General features: G+C 36.9%; 1 protein-coding gene across 1 annotated transcript in view; it reads left to right on the top strand.

Annotated features, from left to right (window-relative positions):
• Nucleotides 1-16,778, top strand: part of CFAP46 (cilia and flagella associated protein 46) — a 108,976-nt gene that overhangs the window by 18,307 nt on the left and 73,891 nt on the right. The window contains exons 11-16 of the mRNA XM_072995373.2: nt 2,727-2,825; nt 3,283-3,473; nt 4,068-4,296; nt 6,589-6,709; nt 15,076-15,199; nt 15,379-15,509. Coding sequence (XP_072851474.2) covers nt 2,727-2,825; nt 3,283-3,473; nt 4,068-4,296; nt 6,589-6,709; nt 15,076-15,199; nt 15,379-15,509 — 895 coding nt within the window. The remainder of the gene's footprint in view (nt 1-2,726; nt 2,826-3,282; nt 3,474-4,067; nt 4,297-6,588; nt 6,710-15,075; nt 15,200-15,378; nt 15,510-16,778) is intronic.

The raw sequence follows: 16,778 nt of genomic DNA, 5'->3' as shown, positions 1-16,778 counted from the left end.
AGTGAAAATAACTTCACTCATATATTAGCTATTATCAGGGGGAAATTACTACCTAAAAGCATTTATAGATAGGAAATAAAGGAGTACATCCCTGTAAATATAAAAAAGCTCTTGCTTATGATGTAAATATACATTTTAATACTTGCCAGAATCCCACTGGTGTTTGCATAACATCTGTGTAATTTTCCATGACTGACTGTAATTAATTGATAAGTTGCTGGGCATATGTTGGTTGTGAAGTTAGGTACAGGGCCAGGCACCCAACCAAGACACACCACAGCACTTTGTCAGTTAGCCACAATGAGCTGCAGCAAGTTTTGCAAACTTAATACCAAAATAGTTCTAGACCTGTTTTCAGATTCTGACCATTGGAAAAAGTTGTTCAAGGGCTTGTTGGGAAAAAAAATAAAATAAAATAAAATAAATCACTATAATCTGGACTAATGAATAGGTTACAAGCAATATGATTACTTTCCAAAGAACTCAAAGTATTCTATGTATTGTAGTATATAATATATCTATAGTAATGCAATAATGATACTTACATCATACTATTGTATGGCCTCGATTTTGTGTTGTATCTCTCATATTATACTTAGAACTATTATTTCATTATCTTCTCACAAAGCTATTTGTACTGTAATTTGGGGTGGTTTGGAGAGTCATATTTAATGTATGTGCATTAAATATGGCCTTTGTTGACATCAGACACTAACTGAATCCCTGTAGTTGAGTGTAATAAGTCACAACTAGAATAGGCCCACTGAATTAGTGGGAATTTGGTTAGTGAGCCCTTCAATTAATTCCATTAATTCAATGGGCCTGTTCTACTTGTGACTTACTATGCTAAGCAATGGGTGATTATCCTAAACAAGGATCAACACTTTATGTTTGTTTGTTTGTTTGTTTGTTTTGTCATTCTGGGGAAAGTGTGGTTCTCTAGGGAAAACATGGTTTTCAAACAGTTTTGAACTATGTGGGGCTTCATAGAATTTGTTTTATTTTATTTGAAAAAAATTGCAATTGGTTTCAAGCCACAAAATAGTAACAGAATAAATATACGTTAATCAAAATCTTGTTCCCATATTTCCATGGTGCAAACCAAATGATGTCACCATCAAAAACTGGTCATATTTAATTTTAACTGATTAAAATCAATGGATTAAATGCTTCCTATCCCCCCTTTCAAGTTCTGAGGCTCCCTAGGGTTGTTCTTTTTCGTAGAAAAATCCTTTGGGAGCTATGGGATGAGGGAGATCTTTAATAGTCAAAAAGCACTACCAGACCACTGGCAGTGATCCAGTGGCAATTTTTTTACAATTAATGGGTCCCCCATCCCAAGATTCCCAAAGGCTTCCCTGGGACAAAAGGGAGCCTCAAAACCCGAAGAGGGAATGGGAAGCATTTAATCAGTTTAAATTAAATATTAGTGGTGCCAGATGATGACATTATGTGTTTTGCACCTTGAGCAGGATTTTGCCAATTGACTTTCATTGTTTCTATGAAGATTCTGAATCATCCAGGTGAGGTTATCTGGAAGCTGATATCTTCAATATAAGTATTCACCAATGGTTCTCTAGTGTTGCAATGGTGCATCAAGTACAACATGAAAATATCTACTATATGTATGATATATGCACATCCATTTTGCATAATCTAACTCATTGTGCCTAACTAATGATAATAACAACAAAGAATCTTCTGACATTTTGAAGACAAACCAGCTGGGATCTTTGGTTTGGTGAGGTGCATACAGTTCTCTGTTAGAGGATCTAGTGTGCTACCTGGAATGTCAGCAGATAATTCCAAGTACAGTGGTGCCTTGCTTAGCGATCGCGCCGTTGAGCGATGAAATCGCTTTGCGATGGACTTTTGCCCATCGCTGGAGCGATCGCTTAGCGATGTCCCCTATGGCTAAAATTCACTTTGCGATGATCACGGGGGAGCGATCATGGCAAAGAGAACTTTTTAAAACAGCTGATAGACTGTTCCAAAATGGCCGCCGCAAAAAATGGCTGCCGCTGTTTTGCCTCGCTGTAGAGGCACCCAAAATGGCCACCACTATGGAGGAATTTCGCTTTAAGGTAACTTTTTAGCCCATAGGAATGTATTAAACGTGTTAAGCGTTTTTTCCAGAACAGATTAACATCGCTAAGTGAGGCACCACTGTATCTCAATTGAACTACAGATCCCAGAATTCCACAGGATAGAGCCATGAGAGTTAAAGTGTATTCAGGTTGTTATAACTGTATAATGTAGATAAATCATACCTATTTATTTATTTATTTATTTATTTATTTATTTGTTTGTTTGTTTGTTTGTTTGTTTGTTTGTTTATTGTGATACTGGCATTGTTTTTCATGGGCTAGCACCCTTTTTTGTATGAGAAAATGTTATCATCTGTTAATATGCATACATATGTTTGCTCATATTTACACACGTCTACGTAGAGCCTCAGCTTCTTGCTGAAAGCTAATCAGAGTGGAAGCTGAGCTTATTCCCCCAGTCAATTTGCTACTTCAGAGAAAATCATGCCTTGTTCTTTCTAGGGGTGGTAAGGATATGTAACAAGACTTCGACTGAAGATCTCAAAATATGTGGCAGGCTCACATAAGAAAACCACTTATGAGTATAATGACTGACCATTACAATGAAGCGCCTTAAATATCTAAGATTATTCATAATAATTTGCATTCCATAGTAATGATATATATGTATATTAATAGGATCTGGGGAAAGAGATTGAATTGGACTGCTTGGAATGTGATTATGAAGTCAAGAAGCTTGGGCCCAAAATTGAAACATATGCTAAAAGTGTTGTTGAGGTATGTCTGCTCCTTAACTTGCACTGCTTTGCATAGATTTCTGCCCCTCTGCCTTCAATGTCTTGTTTTTCCTATCTGTTGTCTCTTTTTTTGTACCTTTTTGGACCAGAAGATCAATTTTTGCTGACAGCTAGAAGAAATTTATGCTCCAGAAGCCGACTGACTTGACACTTGCAATGCTCTGGCTGGCCACCTGAAGCCCTGCACCCAACTTAGCCAAACTTTCCCTGGCCAAATGTGTTGCTGCGAAGAAGACTCTTAGATCAGTCCAGGCCTTCCTGAGAAAAGGTGGTCACCATTGCCATATGATCCCACCTGCCATTTACCTGACTCCTTTGCCTCCTGCTCCTACATTTCTGGATCACAAATCAAGTCTTGTGGTTAATCAGGAGCATCTTGCATCACAAAGCGTTCTTTGCTCTTTTAATCAATGTAAGGTGTATTTTTACTGTTGTAGGCTCAACTGAAAGAAATACACAAACTTGAGTTAATTCTGAATCGTGCAATTCGGCTGAAAGATCCTAATGTTATTCAAGGTGTCTGCGCTACTCTGTGGAATATCTGTTTACCACTGCTGCAGCACAATTTACAACAGCATATACGGAAACCATTGCTAGCTATTGCTGAAATCCTTGAGAAGATTGACAGGTAAATCAATATTGTTATGAATTCTGTTGTATTGTAGGCCTGACATCCCTTGAGATAAATTTAGGAGATATCTTATATAGTATGTCAGATTACTAGTCCATCTAGCTCTGACAGAGACTTTGTGATTATCTGGCAGATTTCAGATGTTTATCATAAAATAAAAATTGGGGGGGGAAATGTAATGACAGAGAGCCTGTTGCATAGCTCCCTCTGTGATTAAAGGCTTCATTTTGTGATTTTGAGGTGCACAGAGTCACATGCATCCTGAAACCAAGAAGGCAGATGTTTAATCACTGCAATATACCACTCTTGGTGACATAATCTCATTGTTCAGGCAGAGTCTGCCCCTCAGGATTTCAGCCATTATGATATGGATAGAAATGCTTTGAAAACTTCTGTGTTTGGGGTCTTCAAGAAGCAGCTGTGTTGACTAGGATATGACCCATCTGACAATGTTAATTTGTTTGGGGAAAGGAAATGATTTTATTAAGAAAAAAATCCTAATTGCAATATTCATGCATTGCATAATGAGAATGTGCATATTAGAATGTCTTAACACATTTGAAAGAAAATAGTCATGATTATGTTTTTCAGCATGTTGATTTTATTACGTTGCCAAGTGCATATGGAAATTGCTCGGATGGAAGAAAAGGCAGATAGAATAGAGGCTGCCATGGAACATTTACAGAAAGCCATCTATCTTGATAACAATGGGCAATATAATGAGTACTTAAAAATGGCATTCCATAGGCTTAACTTAAACACAATGCTGTACAAGTCACTGGAGCGTCTAGAAGACCAAGCAAATTTGATGATAGAACAGGTAATTGCTGAATAATTATAATGCTAAAAAGAGAAAGAAGAAGAATATATTTTAATTAGCATATGCTCATTTACAACTTGGATCAGAGATAGAGCTTATTTCCATACATTGAAAATATGTATTGAAATAAAATATGAAGGGCATGTTTATTTTCTGGAAGTCTTAACTGATAATCCTGTGATCTTAACTGCAGAGAATCCAAAGTCAGGTGATGGATGCAATTAAATTTTCTGTATGTGTATTTTCAGAATGCAGTATTATTTTTTATTTAAAATATTTTACCCCACCTTTCTCCTTGAAAAGAACTCAAGGTGGCTTACAACACTGAAAGACAATATTTAAAGCGGAAAACAATGAATGTACAATGGTGGTTTACATCATTAAAGGACAATATTTAAAACTAAGGACTATGAGTATTAAGAGGCAGATTACATCATTAAAAGGTATTATTAAAGTTAAAAACAAGAAACATATAAATATTAAAAAGGAGGGGGAGAAACAATTGCCACTCTGAGAAATGGAAAACACGAACATGAAAAACACAAGCATTACTGAAAATCCAATCAAAGCAATAATGCATAACAACCATCTAAAATTCACACACAGGTAGCTAGTTATTGAGGGAAGGCTTGCCTGAAGAGAAAGGATTTTGTCTGCTTGCAGAAGGACAACAAAGATGGGGCCAGTCTGGCCTTCTGTGGGAGGGAGTTCCAAAGTCTGGGAATAGCCGCAAAGAAGGCACTCTCGTGTGTCACATTCATACAAGAGGACCTGTGATGTACGTGCATTCTGAAATTGGCAATTTTAAAGTCCTTAAAAATGTTCAGGAGGATAAAGACATTATAAGACTGGAGACATATAAATGTTCCTTTTTCACTTGTCTCCTTCTCAGCTTTCAGTTTATTCGAGGATTGCATTCCAAGCTACTCTTTGCCTGCCAGAAACCTTTGTAATCAAACAGGGCTGTTCATATGTAACAATAGTCTTAAGTGGTGCCTGGACTGTCTCTAGGGCAAACAAGGAAAGTCTTTTGTGTAGACCGTTCTAAGTAATCTCCATGGCAAAAAGTTTCTCGATGGACTGACAGTGCCCATTTGTTTTGCCTAGCAAGGACCCAGCATAGCAAAACTATGGTTCTCTTCTCAGTATTCTCTGAAATATGTTTCTGAAAGGTTCATGAACAGGATGTATCCACTTCCTCACAAAGATAATACCAGTTGCACTCCTGTCCAGTTCAGGCAATTTAAGATTTAACATCACAATTTGTACCACATGTTTATTTATTTTTCTATGCCATTCCTTACATATTGAAAAAGGGACATGATATATATGTGGCGAAATATTTCTGTGAGTTGAAACACATGGATACAACTTGTATCAAACTGAAACTCTTAAGGAAAAATGCTAGCATTGTAAACTGTGTCCAGGAATAGCCTAAAAGTAGAGGTTTTGCAGATTGATATTGGAAAGACTGTATAAAAGGAAAAGAATAAAAAAAAATCTAAAAATAAAAGATATATTATGCTATGCTTCCCTTGTAACTACTCACATATGATTTCATTGGCACCAATGACATTTTTATTTTCTATTTTAGCCTTTGCTGCAGGGTAGAATTTGAAATGGGAGGAACCAGCTGGGGCTGAAATGTTTAAACTTGCCCTACTCACGCATGGTGGTCTTGATCTGAATTGGGACTACACATGATTAGTTTGTAGTAAAGAAATAAATAGTGGCTTAGCTACATATTTCATTTAATGTGTAATTTAGGCCTAAAGCTTAAAGTGACGAAGAAATCACAGAAGAAGCATAGCCCTTCCTCAGTGAGAATGTCTGAGAAGTTTTACATGTAAAAAGATTGGTACTGTATTGTACTTTCAGGAATTTATTCTTCCACAAATTATTATTTTTAACCCTTTAAAGGGATTCTTCACAGGTGCAATACTAGCTTACATGAAGAAATAAATAAACTAAGCCACCAAAGTTCATTCTTTCTGGTGGCATACTTAAAGGAGTGCTGAAGGAGAGCGAAATATCCACATTCCTTTTAAAAAATCCTTATGTTTGCTGAAGAACAAAAATGAAAACCCCTAAATAGCTATATTTGCCTCCTCTAGTAGCCATAGAATATTGAGTGTTTGCTAGAAAATAAAAATGGAAAGCTAGGAAAGAGGCGGAATAGAGCATTTGGTTAGCAGGCTGGGAGTCTGGGCAGAATTAGTCATCTTCTGGTATGATTATGCATTGTAACATTTTATTTAAATCTGTTATTAGGTATATTTTGTTTTTATTCAGGCTAAAAAAGGAACACCAAAAGATAGTGTGAGGAAAAAACGGTCACTCTTGGTGAATGCTGGCCTTGCCCTAGCTCCTGAGGCATTTCAGATTGTCCTTGATAGCGAAAATGAATCTAAAGGTAATATACATTTATATGGTTGACAAAAGCCCATTCACTTTTTCCTACCCTAAAGAATTGCTTGAGTTTGTTTGTATGTTGCAGGGGCCAAGAGTGTCCATGAATGCTCCACTCTTGCAATGTGTGAATTCTCCTTACTCACGGCTATCCTTGGCAGTCCTTTCCTTCTGCCAGTGTATTGGATGGGCCTTTTCCATGTTGGAAATCCACACAGAGCAAGGGGGAAGGAAAGCACAGCACTCTTATTTTCCACCAGAACAACTGGCACATTGTTTGCCATGTTCCGTAATACCACTGTTCAAAATACTATCCATAAATCTTGCTCGGACTTCTCTGTTGCAGAGCAGAGAGTGAGAGCTGCATTCAACATGGTTTCTGTTTTTCATTTCTAGTACAAAAATAACAAACTAATGCCCATAATCCAATGGTGTGTCGCCAGTGCACACCACTCTTTCCATTAGAATTAACAACTCACTGTTCCCCACCAAGGCCCCTGCATAACCTACAAATCTGTTTGGTATGCTGGGAAGTCTTCTGGAGCAGTTCTTTAGCAAGAGATGGAAATGGAAGGAAACCACTATTCTACTGGCCTTGGATACTAAATTATATTGTTGGATCTTGTCCAGTATGTAATTTGTGTCTATTCCAATACGCAGTCTATTCCATTCAAAGTTCTGAGTAGTATTACTTGAGTTCTTGTTTTTCAAGAGAACCTAGGAAGTTTCGAAAAAATCCAACAATACCTTTTTTCTTCCTCTTTCACTGTCAGCTTAGGAGTCCTTTTCAACCCTGTTGTCTATACAGAATGGTTTGTGGGGATGAAAGTCTACATAACCTCACTCAATCCCCAAAATCTTATAGCTGAAATGTAGGCAAAAGTAATAAAAAGTCAGAATGTAACAGAAGTTGCGATATCCTCTGCCATGTTTGGGAGGACAAGGAAAGTCATAGGTGTTTTGGCGTGGGTTCCTTGAAAGAGGGAGAAGATGTAAATGTAATCACTTTGCCTTGTAGGAGTGCTAGTTTACTCTGATTTAAGCATGTAATGAATACTTGTAAAAGGGTATTTCAACTCATCCAGCTATCCTATTGAAAAAATTGTCAATCATTATAAGATTTTTTTTGTTGTTGCTCTGATTTGAGGGTAAAAAGATCAGACCTGTTTTCCTGAGCAGCGGCTTTAGTCAACCAAAGCAAAATGAAAAATGCTGGTTTGTACAAAAAATGTTGTATTTTGCATTATAAATTTTGTACAGAAACGTTTTGTTTCTTTGGTTCATGTCGTAATGAGTAGCTGGGTAGTTCTGAAGCTTGACCAAGACAGTGTCCAAAAAGACCGCTTTGCCCAAACACAGTCATCAGCCACCCACAGTGGAAGGAACAGTATTCTGTACAAGAGGAAGAAACACACTGTATTGAAACAACCAGATTGTTTGTGCAAAAAATGAGTTTTTGCATAAAGCTGATGTCTGTAAAAAAAAAAGTCTGGAAGAGACAAAACAATTCTCAAAACTCTTGTAGCTTCAGACAATAGGGAAGATTTTTTTAAAAAAAGTTTCCCCTTTTAAATTTTATAATAAAGATATATGCAACACAATCCAAACTTAAAGAAAATAAAAATTAAACAAACAGAGAAACAAATAAGACACTTCTTAAATACACATAACTTTAAAATTATAACAATGTGTCGTCGTCCCCCCAGGACCATTGGAGAGATAAACAATTCTCTTTCTTCAAGGATTCTCATTTCCTTCCAAAACTGTAACATTTCTTGCAATAGTACACTTCCCTTTGCTTTTATTAATGCATGATCAATAAAGTCTCACCAAATTTCTGCAAAAGTATGCCTTTTAAGTAATCCTTTCTTCACTTTAATATGGCATGTTACTTTATCATTGATTGCTGTATTCTAATCTTCTTTATACCATTCAAAGCCTATGAAGATTCTAGTTATCCAGGTGAGGTTATCCGGAAGTTGAGTCATGGCAACTGGACTTCCTTCTTATTAAGTTGAAGCATTTTGCTACTCATCCAAGACTGAAGAAGCTACTTGAAGGAGTAGCAAAATGTTTCAACCTAATAAGAAAGAAGCCAGTTGCCATGACTCAGCTTCCAGTTAGTTGAAAGTCGTGTTTATTTTCCAGTACTTAGCTGTCATTAATCTAACTGCTGTTAATAAACTAGAAAATAGTTCTCTATTTGCCAAGTGATATTTCTCCTTATCAAATATTGGTCAAAGTGCTATTTTAGGACATACCTTTACATTTTACTTAGTTATTTCTTTTATCTCTATAAGTACAATTTGCCAAAATGTCATCACAATCTCACATTCCCACCACATATGAAAATAAATACCAGCCTTTTGGCACCCTCTCCAATACAATATAGAACAGTTTTTATTTATTTATTTATTTATTTATTTGATTCAGTTTCACCAGAGTTAAATACCGTTGCCACACAATTTTATAAAAGTTCTTTTTAATCTTTATAGACATAAATGTCACTATATTTATATCCCATATTTTTTCCCATCTCTCAGTACCTACATCTTCTGTCATATCATACTTCCATAAGACTTTCAGTGGGTCCTTTTGATCTTCCACTTCAATTAATATTTTATAAATTTTTCTTACTATACCTTTCAGTGTTCTATTTTCTTCTACACTTTCCTTTTGTAGTAACATTTCCTCAAACTTCTTAAGTTCCCCATAGTTACCATTTTCCTCAGCCAATTTTTGTCCGCTTCTCAAATTGTATTAAGCTGAGACAAGATACTTTCTCCCTTCCTAATATATCTTTTATTTGTTCTCTATTCCCTATCTTTTCTACTCAATCTTTTATTTGAATGACTCGTTTTCCTCTTAATATGCACTCCAGGTTTTTCAAATTCATTGGAAGAGTTTCCAGCTCCATCACTGGATATAATGGTGATAGTAACGGACTAAGTATATTCTTATGCTTATTCCAAATTGTCAACATATTTTTAAGGAAAGAGTTTCCAATTCTTTACCTCTATCTTTAGAGTGGTTTAAAATAAAAGTAGTTTAAAAATAATATTCTCAAAATTTAAATCTAGATCCCATGATGCCAACCCCCATCATATTACTTGATTAGGCTGCACAGTAATGTCCCCTATATGTCTTAATTGATTTGCAGTATAATAACTCTTCAAATTAGAGAGCCCCAGCCCTCCTAGCTTCTGAGGTTTTACCATCCCTTCTTATTAATCTGTACCTTTTTATCTCCATTACAAAACTTATAAATCATGATTTGCTAATCTTTTGTCTCCTCTTCAAGTAGTTCTATTGGTAGCATTTTAAATAAAAAAATTATCTTGGTAAAATCTTCATTTTAACCACTGCTATTCAACCAAGTCATGATAAACTGATTTTCCTGTAACCATCTAACTTATTCTTAACTTCACATTTCAGTTTCTTAACATTTTCTTCTCTTAATGGGTTTAAGTCCTTAGGTATATATAGACCTAAATACTCACCTAATTCCCCTATCTTAATATCAATTTTTTTCTAATTAGTTCTTTTTCTTCCTTATTATGATTAAACACCACCATCTCTGATTTCTGTAGCTCTGTTATCTCTCCAAACTCCTTTAAATGTAATTTTACCCTAACCCTTAAGGGGTTTTCTGTTGTTAATATGAGTCATCTGTGAATAAATTGATTTTGGTCTTACCTTTAATCCGTATACCACAAATTAGTTTATCTTCTCTAATGGCATTCGCTAACATTTCTATAACTATTGCAAACAGTATTGGGGAGAGGGGATGGGGAAGAAATTTTTTAATGTTTCATTCTTGCCTGCAAAAAGGAAATACACAATGATTTACACTCCCACGCTATGTCAGTATACAGCAAGATTTTGGTGACACATTACAAAGGCATTGCCTTTTTCCAGCCTTTATCCTTCACTGGAACAAAAAAGGTTCTATGCACAGATAAGAAGGAAAGACTGCTTTAAATTAAAAAAGCCCTGTTGTGTGAAAATATTTTAAGGCTGACACTGGCTATCGCTAATATTAGGTTTAAGGCTGATTTCAAATTTTTCCTGTATAATTTTTTTTCATTAATTCAGTGCTGAAGGGAAAACTTTGATCACTCAAGTCCTTAGAGGTAAAAAGCTTTTTAGAAGACATTTAATAGACCTTTCACATAAATTAGAGATGAGCTTTAGTTGAAGTAAACACAGGAGCTTTAACTGAAGTAAACACTAGTTGCCAGTAAAATTTAAGTTCCCAAGACTTAAAGTATTGTTACTTTAAATCTCAACATCACAAAGCAGAAAACTAGCTTCCTTTTAAATAATACTCTTTATCTTAAACAAGAGAATCACTTATCTAGTTGAATCACTTATCTAGTTGAATCAGTTATTTGTATGGTTTTTAACCTATGGTTAGGGACATGGTGGCACTGTCGGTTAAACCCAGAAGCCACCGTGCTGCAGTGACAGAAGACCAGCACTCATAAGATCGAATCCACGCAATGGAGTGAGCTCCCGTCGCTTGTCCCAGCTCCTGCCAACCTAGCAGTTGGAAAGCATGTAAAAATGCAAGTAGATAAATAGGTATCACCACCGTGGGAAGGTAACAGCATTCCGTGTCTATTCACACTGGTCACATGAGCACGGAAAGTGTCTTTGGACACGGCTTGGAAACGGGGATGAGAACCGCCCCTTAGAGTTGGACACCGCTGGACTAAATTTCAAGGGGAACCTTTACCTTTACCTAACCTCTAGTTGCTTGCCAAAATTCTGGCTGAATAGCTCAGTGGTTTAAGTATCTGGCTGTGTTGCCAGAGGTTTGGAGTTTGATTCTCCACTGTACCTCCTATGTGTGATGCCAGCCCGTGTGGCCTTGGGCAAGCTGCACAGTTCTAGGATGCCCCCAGAAGAAGGGAATGATAAACCACTTATGGGTATTCTCCACCTGGAAAATCCTGAAAAAAGGGTTGTCACGAGCCACAATTGATTTGATGCAACATTATGATGATTTCTTTACATTTCATTTCTGTGCTTTCAGTGGCAAAGAGCCACTGTCGAATAGTTAGTGAATAAACTATACCATATCAATGGGATGTTGATTAAAAATTTATAGTGGACCTTCCCCTTTCTTTATATCCCAGTTGTACATTCTTGAAGATAGATAGCATACAATAGAATAGTTTTAAACCAACAGAACATCAATATGAGTGTATCCAAATAAATCTTGAAATCAGCATGTCTATCCCATTTGCAGTTGCTTTTAGTTATTCTGAGGCATCTTGAACCCAAAAACAACTGACTCCTTGAGTTTCCTAGGTTCTTGTTTTAACCTTGGAATTGTTCCCAGTAACCAGCAGAAGGAGGTTGGTGATTTTAGGAAACATCTGGGGCTCCTTTTGTCACATCTGTACTGTCCAAAGATCCTGAGGACTGTGCCTTTGGTACTGGGGAAATAGATGTGCACTGCACTATGCAGATGTTAGCAAATCTTTGGGTCCATGTCTGAAGTCGAAGTCTTTGGGTCCATGTCTGAAGTTCCAAGTCCCAAGCCTCAAGTCTGAGTCTCAAGTCCTTATTAAAAAGCATTTTTTTCCAGAAAAAAAGAGAGGATGTGTATGTGGAGAGGGGGTCTGTGTAGAACGTGTGTGGGGAGGTCTGATGCTTGTGAGCCACAAGAAGCCTGGGCTGAACCCTCTAGCCTAACCACCCCAGCTGATGATGAAGTGAAAGGGGAAAACACAGAGCATTCATATATATTCCTCCTCACTATCCCCCTCCCCTTGGCCAGCCCACCCTTCTGCTCAGAGTCATGACCAATAGGAAGAAAACAGCTGAGGCTGCCTCACCTTCCCTCATCCTCCACTCCCCCATGAAAAACCTCTCCCCATTGCTCCCTCCTTCTCTGCCATTTGCCACCATTTGCCTGCCTCTCCTGCAGGTGTTCATTAAAGAATAGGGGCTTGAAAACGCAACTCAGAAGAATATGTCTGAGTCTCGAGTTGAGTCTGTGAAAAAAGTAAGACAAGTCCGAGTCAAGTCGCTGGTGTGATTAATTCTGACCTGACAGCAATTCACGAGTCTCCATCTCTGCTGTGCGGTTTCTTATGGCATATACTGTGACTGGCCACTGCTGAGAATAATATACTTTCCTAGATGAAACACCATTCTGAATCTACAAAGCAGTGTTTTTTTTCCTCTTTTATGTATCCTAGCACAGCACTTTTTGAGGATCTGACCATGGCTAATGGAATCCTACTTAAGGGATTTAAGCTGTTAACATTAAACACAAAAATTGTGAGTGGATAAAAATATAAACATACAGTACAAAATTACTGCTTTTAATGCCTCCTAGAGACTTGGGCTTTTGAAGTTCTAGGAAAGCACTGTGCTATCCATTAAGATAGTGAATAAAGAATTAAAAATTCTATACATGTTTTACAGCAAATAAGGAGAATATAGAAATAGTATGTAGGATACCTATATTCCCAGATTGGTGTTTATGCTTATTTAATACATGTTACGCATGAATTGTATATGTTTCTTTTAGAAAACACAGGTGTAGTAATTATGTAATGCATCCTGCCATCCAAATACTCTAATAGCAATTTCAGATCTCCTAGTGCCAGTCTGTAGACAAATTCCTTGTATTACATTTCTATGTAATCAGAACAGCACCACTCACTCACAAGCATGCTTGAGGGAACCTCATTTAGCACCAAAGAAAGAAAGAAAAAGAAAAAGAAAAGAAGACCTCTGAAGGGAACCTTTGTGTCCCGGAAGAACTAAATAACAGCTGTGTCACAAGTTACAAATTATAAACCCTTTTTGTTTATAGCCTTATGTGTACTAAGATAAATAGTGCTGATAACTGCCAGTGTCAAATATGGCAGGGGATTTTTGGAACAACTCCCAAGATCCCCTAGCTCCCCCACATCCTTATTTTCAAATTTTGGTTGAAAAACGTTTGCTGTATATGCTTTACAAAGTCTCCTTGTGCCCTCTTGGCCATGAAGAAATTTTACTATGTTTGAAGATGATCCCGCAGTAAGGACTTCCATACTCCTCAGATGTAATCTTTTTTTTTAAGTTTGAGACTGAATGAGGGGTCTTCTTTATGTTTTTGAAAAAAACATGCCTTTTTAGTTTGAACTCATTTTTCAGTTAAATAATCATTATACCAATCGTTGACACACACACACCCAGTTAAATATGCAGACTAGCCTATTTGGCCATCCCTTTCTTCTTTAGCTGCCCCATGGGATTGTGACTCTCAGGCCACTGATCAATCCAGAAAGATGACCCTCAGCCTTGCTAAAATCTCCCTGCCCCCACAATCTTAGCAACTGGACCCACAAAGTGCTTTTTAAAAATCACTTTATTATATGAGATACAAGTGCATGATCACAAAATATGTGAGGCTATGTGTGGCACCAGTAAGAAATCTTTTTATGCCTGAAAAATTGTTGGTAGGAGCTACAATCTTATGCTCACCTTCCTTGGAGTGAGCCCCCTTCTGTCAAACAGAAATAAGATTGTGCTGAAACACTTAGTAGATATTTTAAATCCCATGATGTCTGCTATTCTATAAATATGTGAAATACCTCATTTTGTTAAAATCCCCTTTTTATTCATGCATTTTTATTTGTATTGGTTGGCACATTGCCTGAGGATCAAATTAAAGCTTATTCAGTCATGGTTATGTCAAAGGCCATAACTGGATGTTATTCAATGCCTTGCCTCATCATGCTTGTGCGGAAATCTTATCTAGCTTGGTCATATAAAGTATGACTACTATGTCATTATACTGCTGAAATAATCCATGTTTGACATATCTGTATTGGTTGAGTCATTTTCCACCTGAGGGCTCAGCTCATTCTGCTGTTATATCTTGTGTCTGTCAGTCTAAGTTCTTTTCTATGTCAAATACGTTGGGGCTTGTAAATAATTCTCATTCCTCTTTTTCCTTGCCTTTTTTATCTTAAAAGTTCAGGTTTTTCTGATGAACACATTGTATTCTCAACGTATATAGAAAACCATTGTTAATGTTATATTTGTATACATTACACAGACTGAGATGTGTTACAAAATGTTTCCCTTCCAGATATATATCTTATAGAATCAACAGTTTACATAACAGAAGACCTAGAGATGTTTTATATGTTTCATAGGAGTCTCTCACATTCATTTGTGTCCATTCTTAATTTATTTGTTGCTTCAGAATCCCATTAGATAATTTTATAGAACTTTTATTTTGTATTGAATTACTTTGTAGCTATTTTACTTTAGTGACCAATTTATGGAATTACTGTGATAGCAATGTCATGAACATGTTGCAAAATTCTGTGTTTTTGTTTCCCCCTTTCTGTTTAGTTGACTCAAGTAAAACTAAGGGTCAGATTAGTTATCTCTGTGCAAAAGCAGAGCACCATAGAAGAAATGTGGAAAAAGCAGATGGACATTTGAAGAGAATAGGACATGAAAATGAAAAGGAGAGGTATTAATTATTTGCATAAGTATTTTTAATTACTTCCTAAGGAATCAATTATTGAAAACAGTTTAATCTAAGAGAAAGATGACATACCCTTTTAATAAAAATATGTGTATGCTGTTATTTCTGTGCATTCTGATATTTTTTATGTAAATGAACTTTTTTGAAATGTTTCATTGCTGCAGAATTAGACTTTGGTCAGAAATAGCAAAAACAGCTCGAAAACAGAGTGTGTGGGATGTGTGTCGGGCTGCATGTAGATTCTGTCTCTTGTATGATGACTGTCAAGTAACAAAGACATCAAAACGCCGAAAATGTAAGTCATGGTCCTATTGTACAGAGTTCTTTCAGCAGGCATCATGGAGGCAACCTTAGGTCATTCTTTTTCTCTAAAGAGAAAACCTATTGCGCAATGAGCAAGAGACAAAGCTTCTCCCACCCTTTCAGCTTTTTTAATGGACAGTAATTGATAGTATTATACCTTCGATGAATAACATATTTATTTATAAGCTTACTTGTTCATTTAATTTACAAACACCCCACTAAATCCACTGAGGAGGTGGACTTATCCACAAAAACTCACATTAGAATATAGCACTTTGTCTTTTAGGTGCCACAATGTGTTTGTCATCTTTATGTTTTATATTTCTTTTGTTTTTGCCCACTAAAAGGGGGACTAAATTTACAGCAAGATGGGGAAAAAAACGACACAAGAGGAACGCAAACAAATTCAAATATTAAAACACAATTAGATTTTTAAAAATTAGTATAAAATTCTTCAAATTTAAAACACTCAAGTGAGGAGCAGTAAAGCATCCAAATGCTATAAAACTCCTTCCTCAGCAACTTACAAGTGCCAAAACCTTGGGTGAATGAAAAGTTTGTATGCTGAGCTACAACCTCTGGCTCTCTGAGAACCCACTGGGCTCTGCCTCTAGATACAGGAAATTTTTCTTCACTGCCTCCCTGCCCAAAAAAACAGAATTAGAATTATAGAATAGAGATGGGCAGAAATCTAAGTTTGTAAGTTCATGCCATGTATTTCCTTCTTTCGCATCTGCGACCAATGACCCTCTCACCAGTCGAAGCGCACTCCTCTCCTCTTCTTCAGTTGTTTGACCAGTCCCTGGCAGGAGCACAGGTTTGCCTGTCCTGCCTCATTCTCTGAGTGGGTGATCAGCCAAGGGAGCACGGCAGGGAAGCCCATGCTCCTGCTGGAAACTGGTTGAAGAGCCGTAGAGGAGGAAGACAGGAGCACACGCCAGCTGGTGAGTGGGGGATCCAGCCAGGGAGGCAGGAGATAGGTGCTGTGCATACAGAATGGTAAAAAAAAATCTCTGAACTGAGGTTCACGGCCATTTCTATTAAAGAATCATATAACTGTAGAGCTCAGAGGGATCCTATACATCATCAAGTCAAATTTCCTGCCCATGGAAGAAATCTACAGCTAAACGTATGTGACTGGACCATCTAATCTCCAGTGGAGGAATTTCTATGACCCACCAAGAAGTCCATTCCAATGTCAAACAGCTCTTACTGTCAAGCAGTTCCTCCCACAGTTAGGTGACATCTCTTGTAATTTGAA

The sequence above is a fragment of the Pogona vitticeps genome, chromosome 3 (assembly GCF_051106095.1).
Source record: "Pogona vitticeps strain Pit_001003342236 chromosome 3, PviZW2.1, whole genome shotgun sequence".
Taxonomy (NCBI): Eukaryota; Metazoa; Chordata; class Lepidosauria; order Squamata; family Agamidae; genus Pogona; species Pogona vitticeps.
Note: the sequence above shows the minus strand (reverse complement) of the source record. Positions and strands in the feature narration are given on the sequence as shown.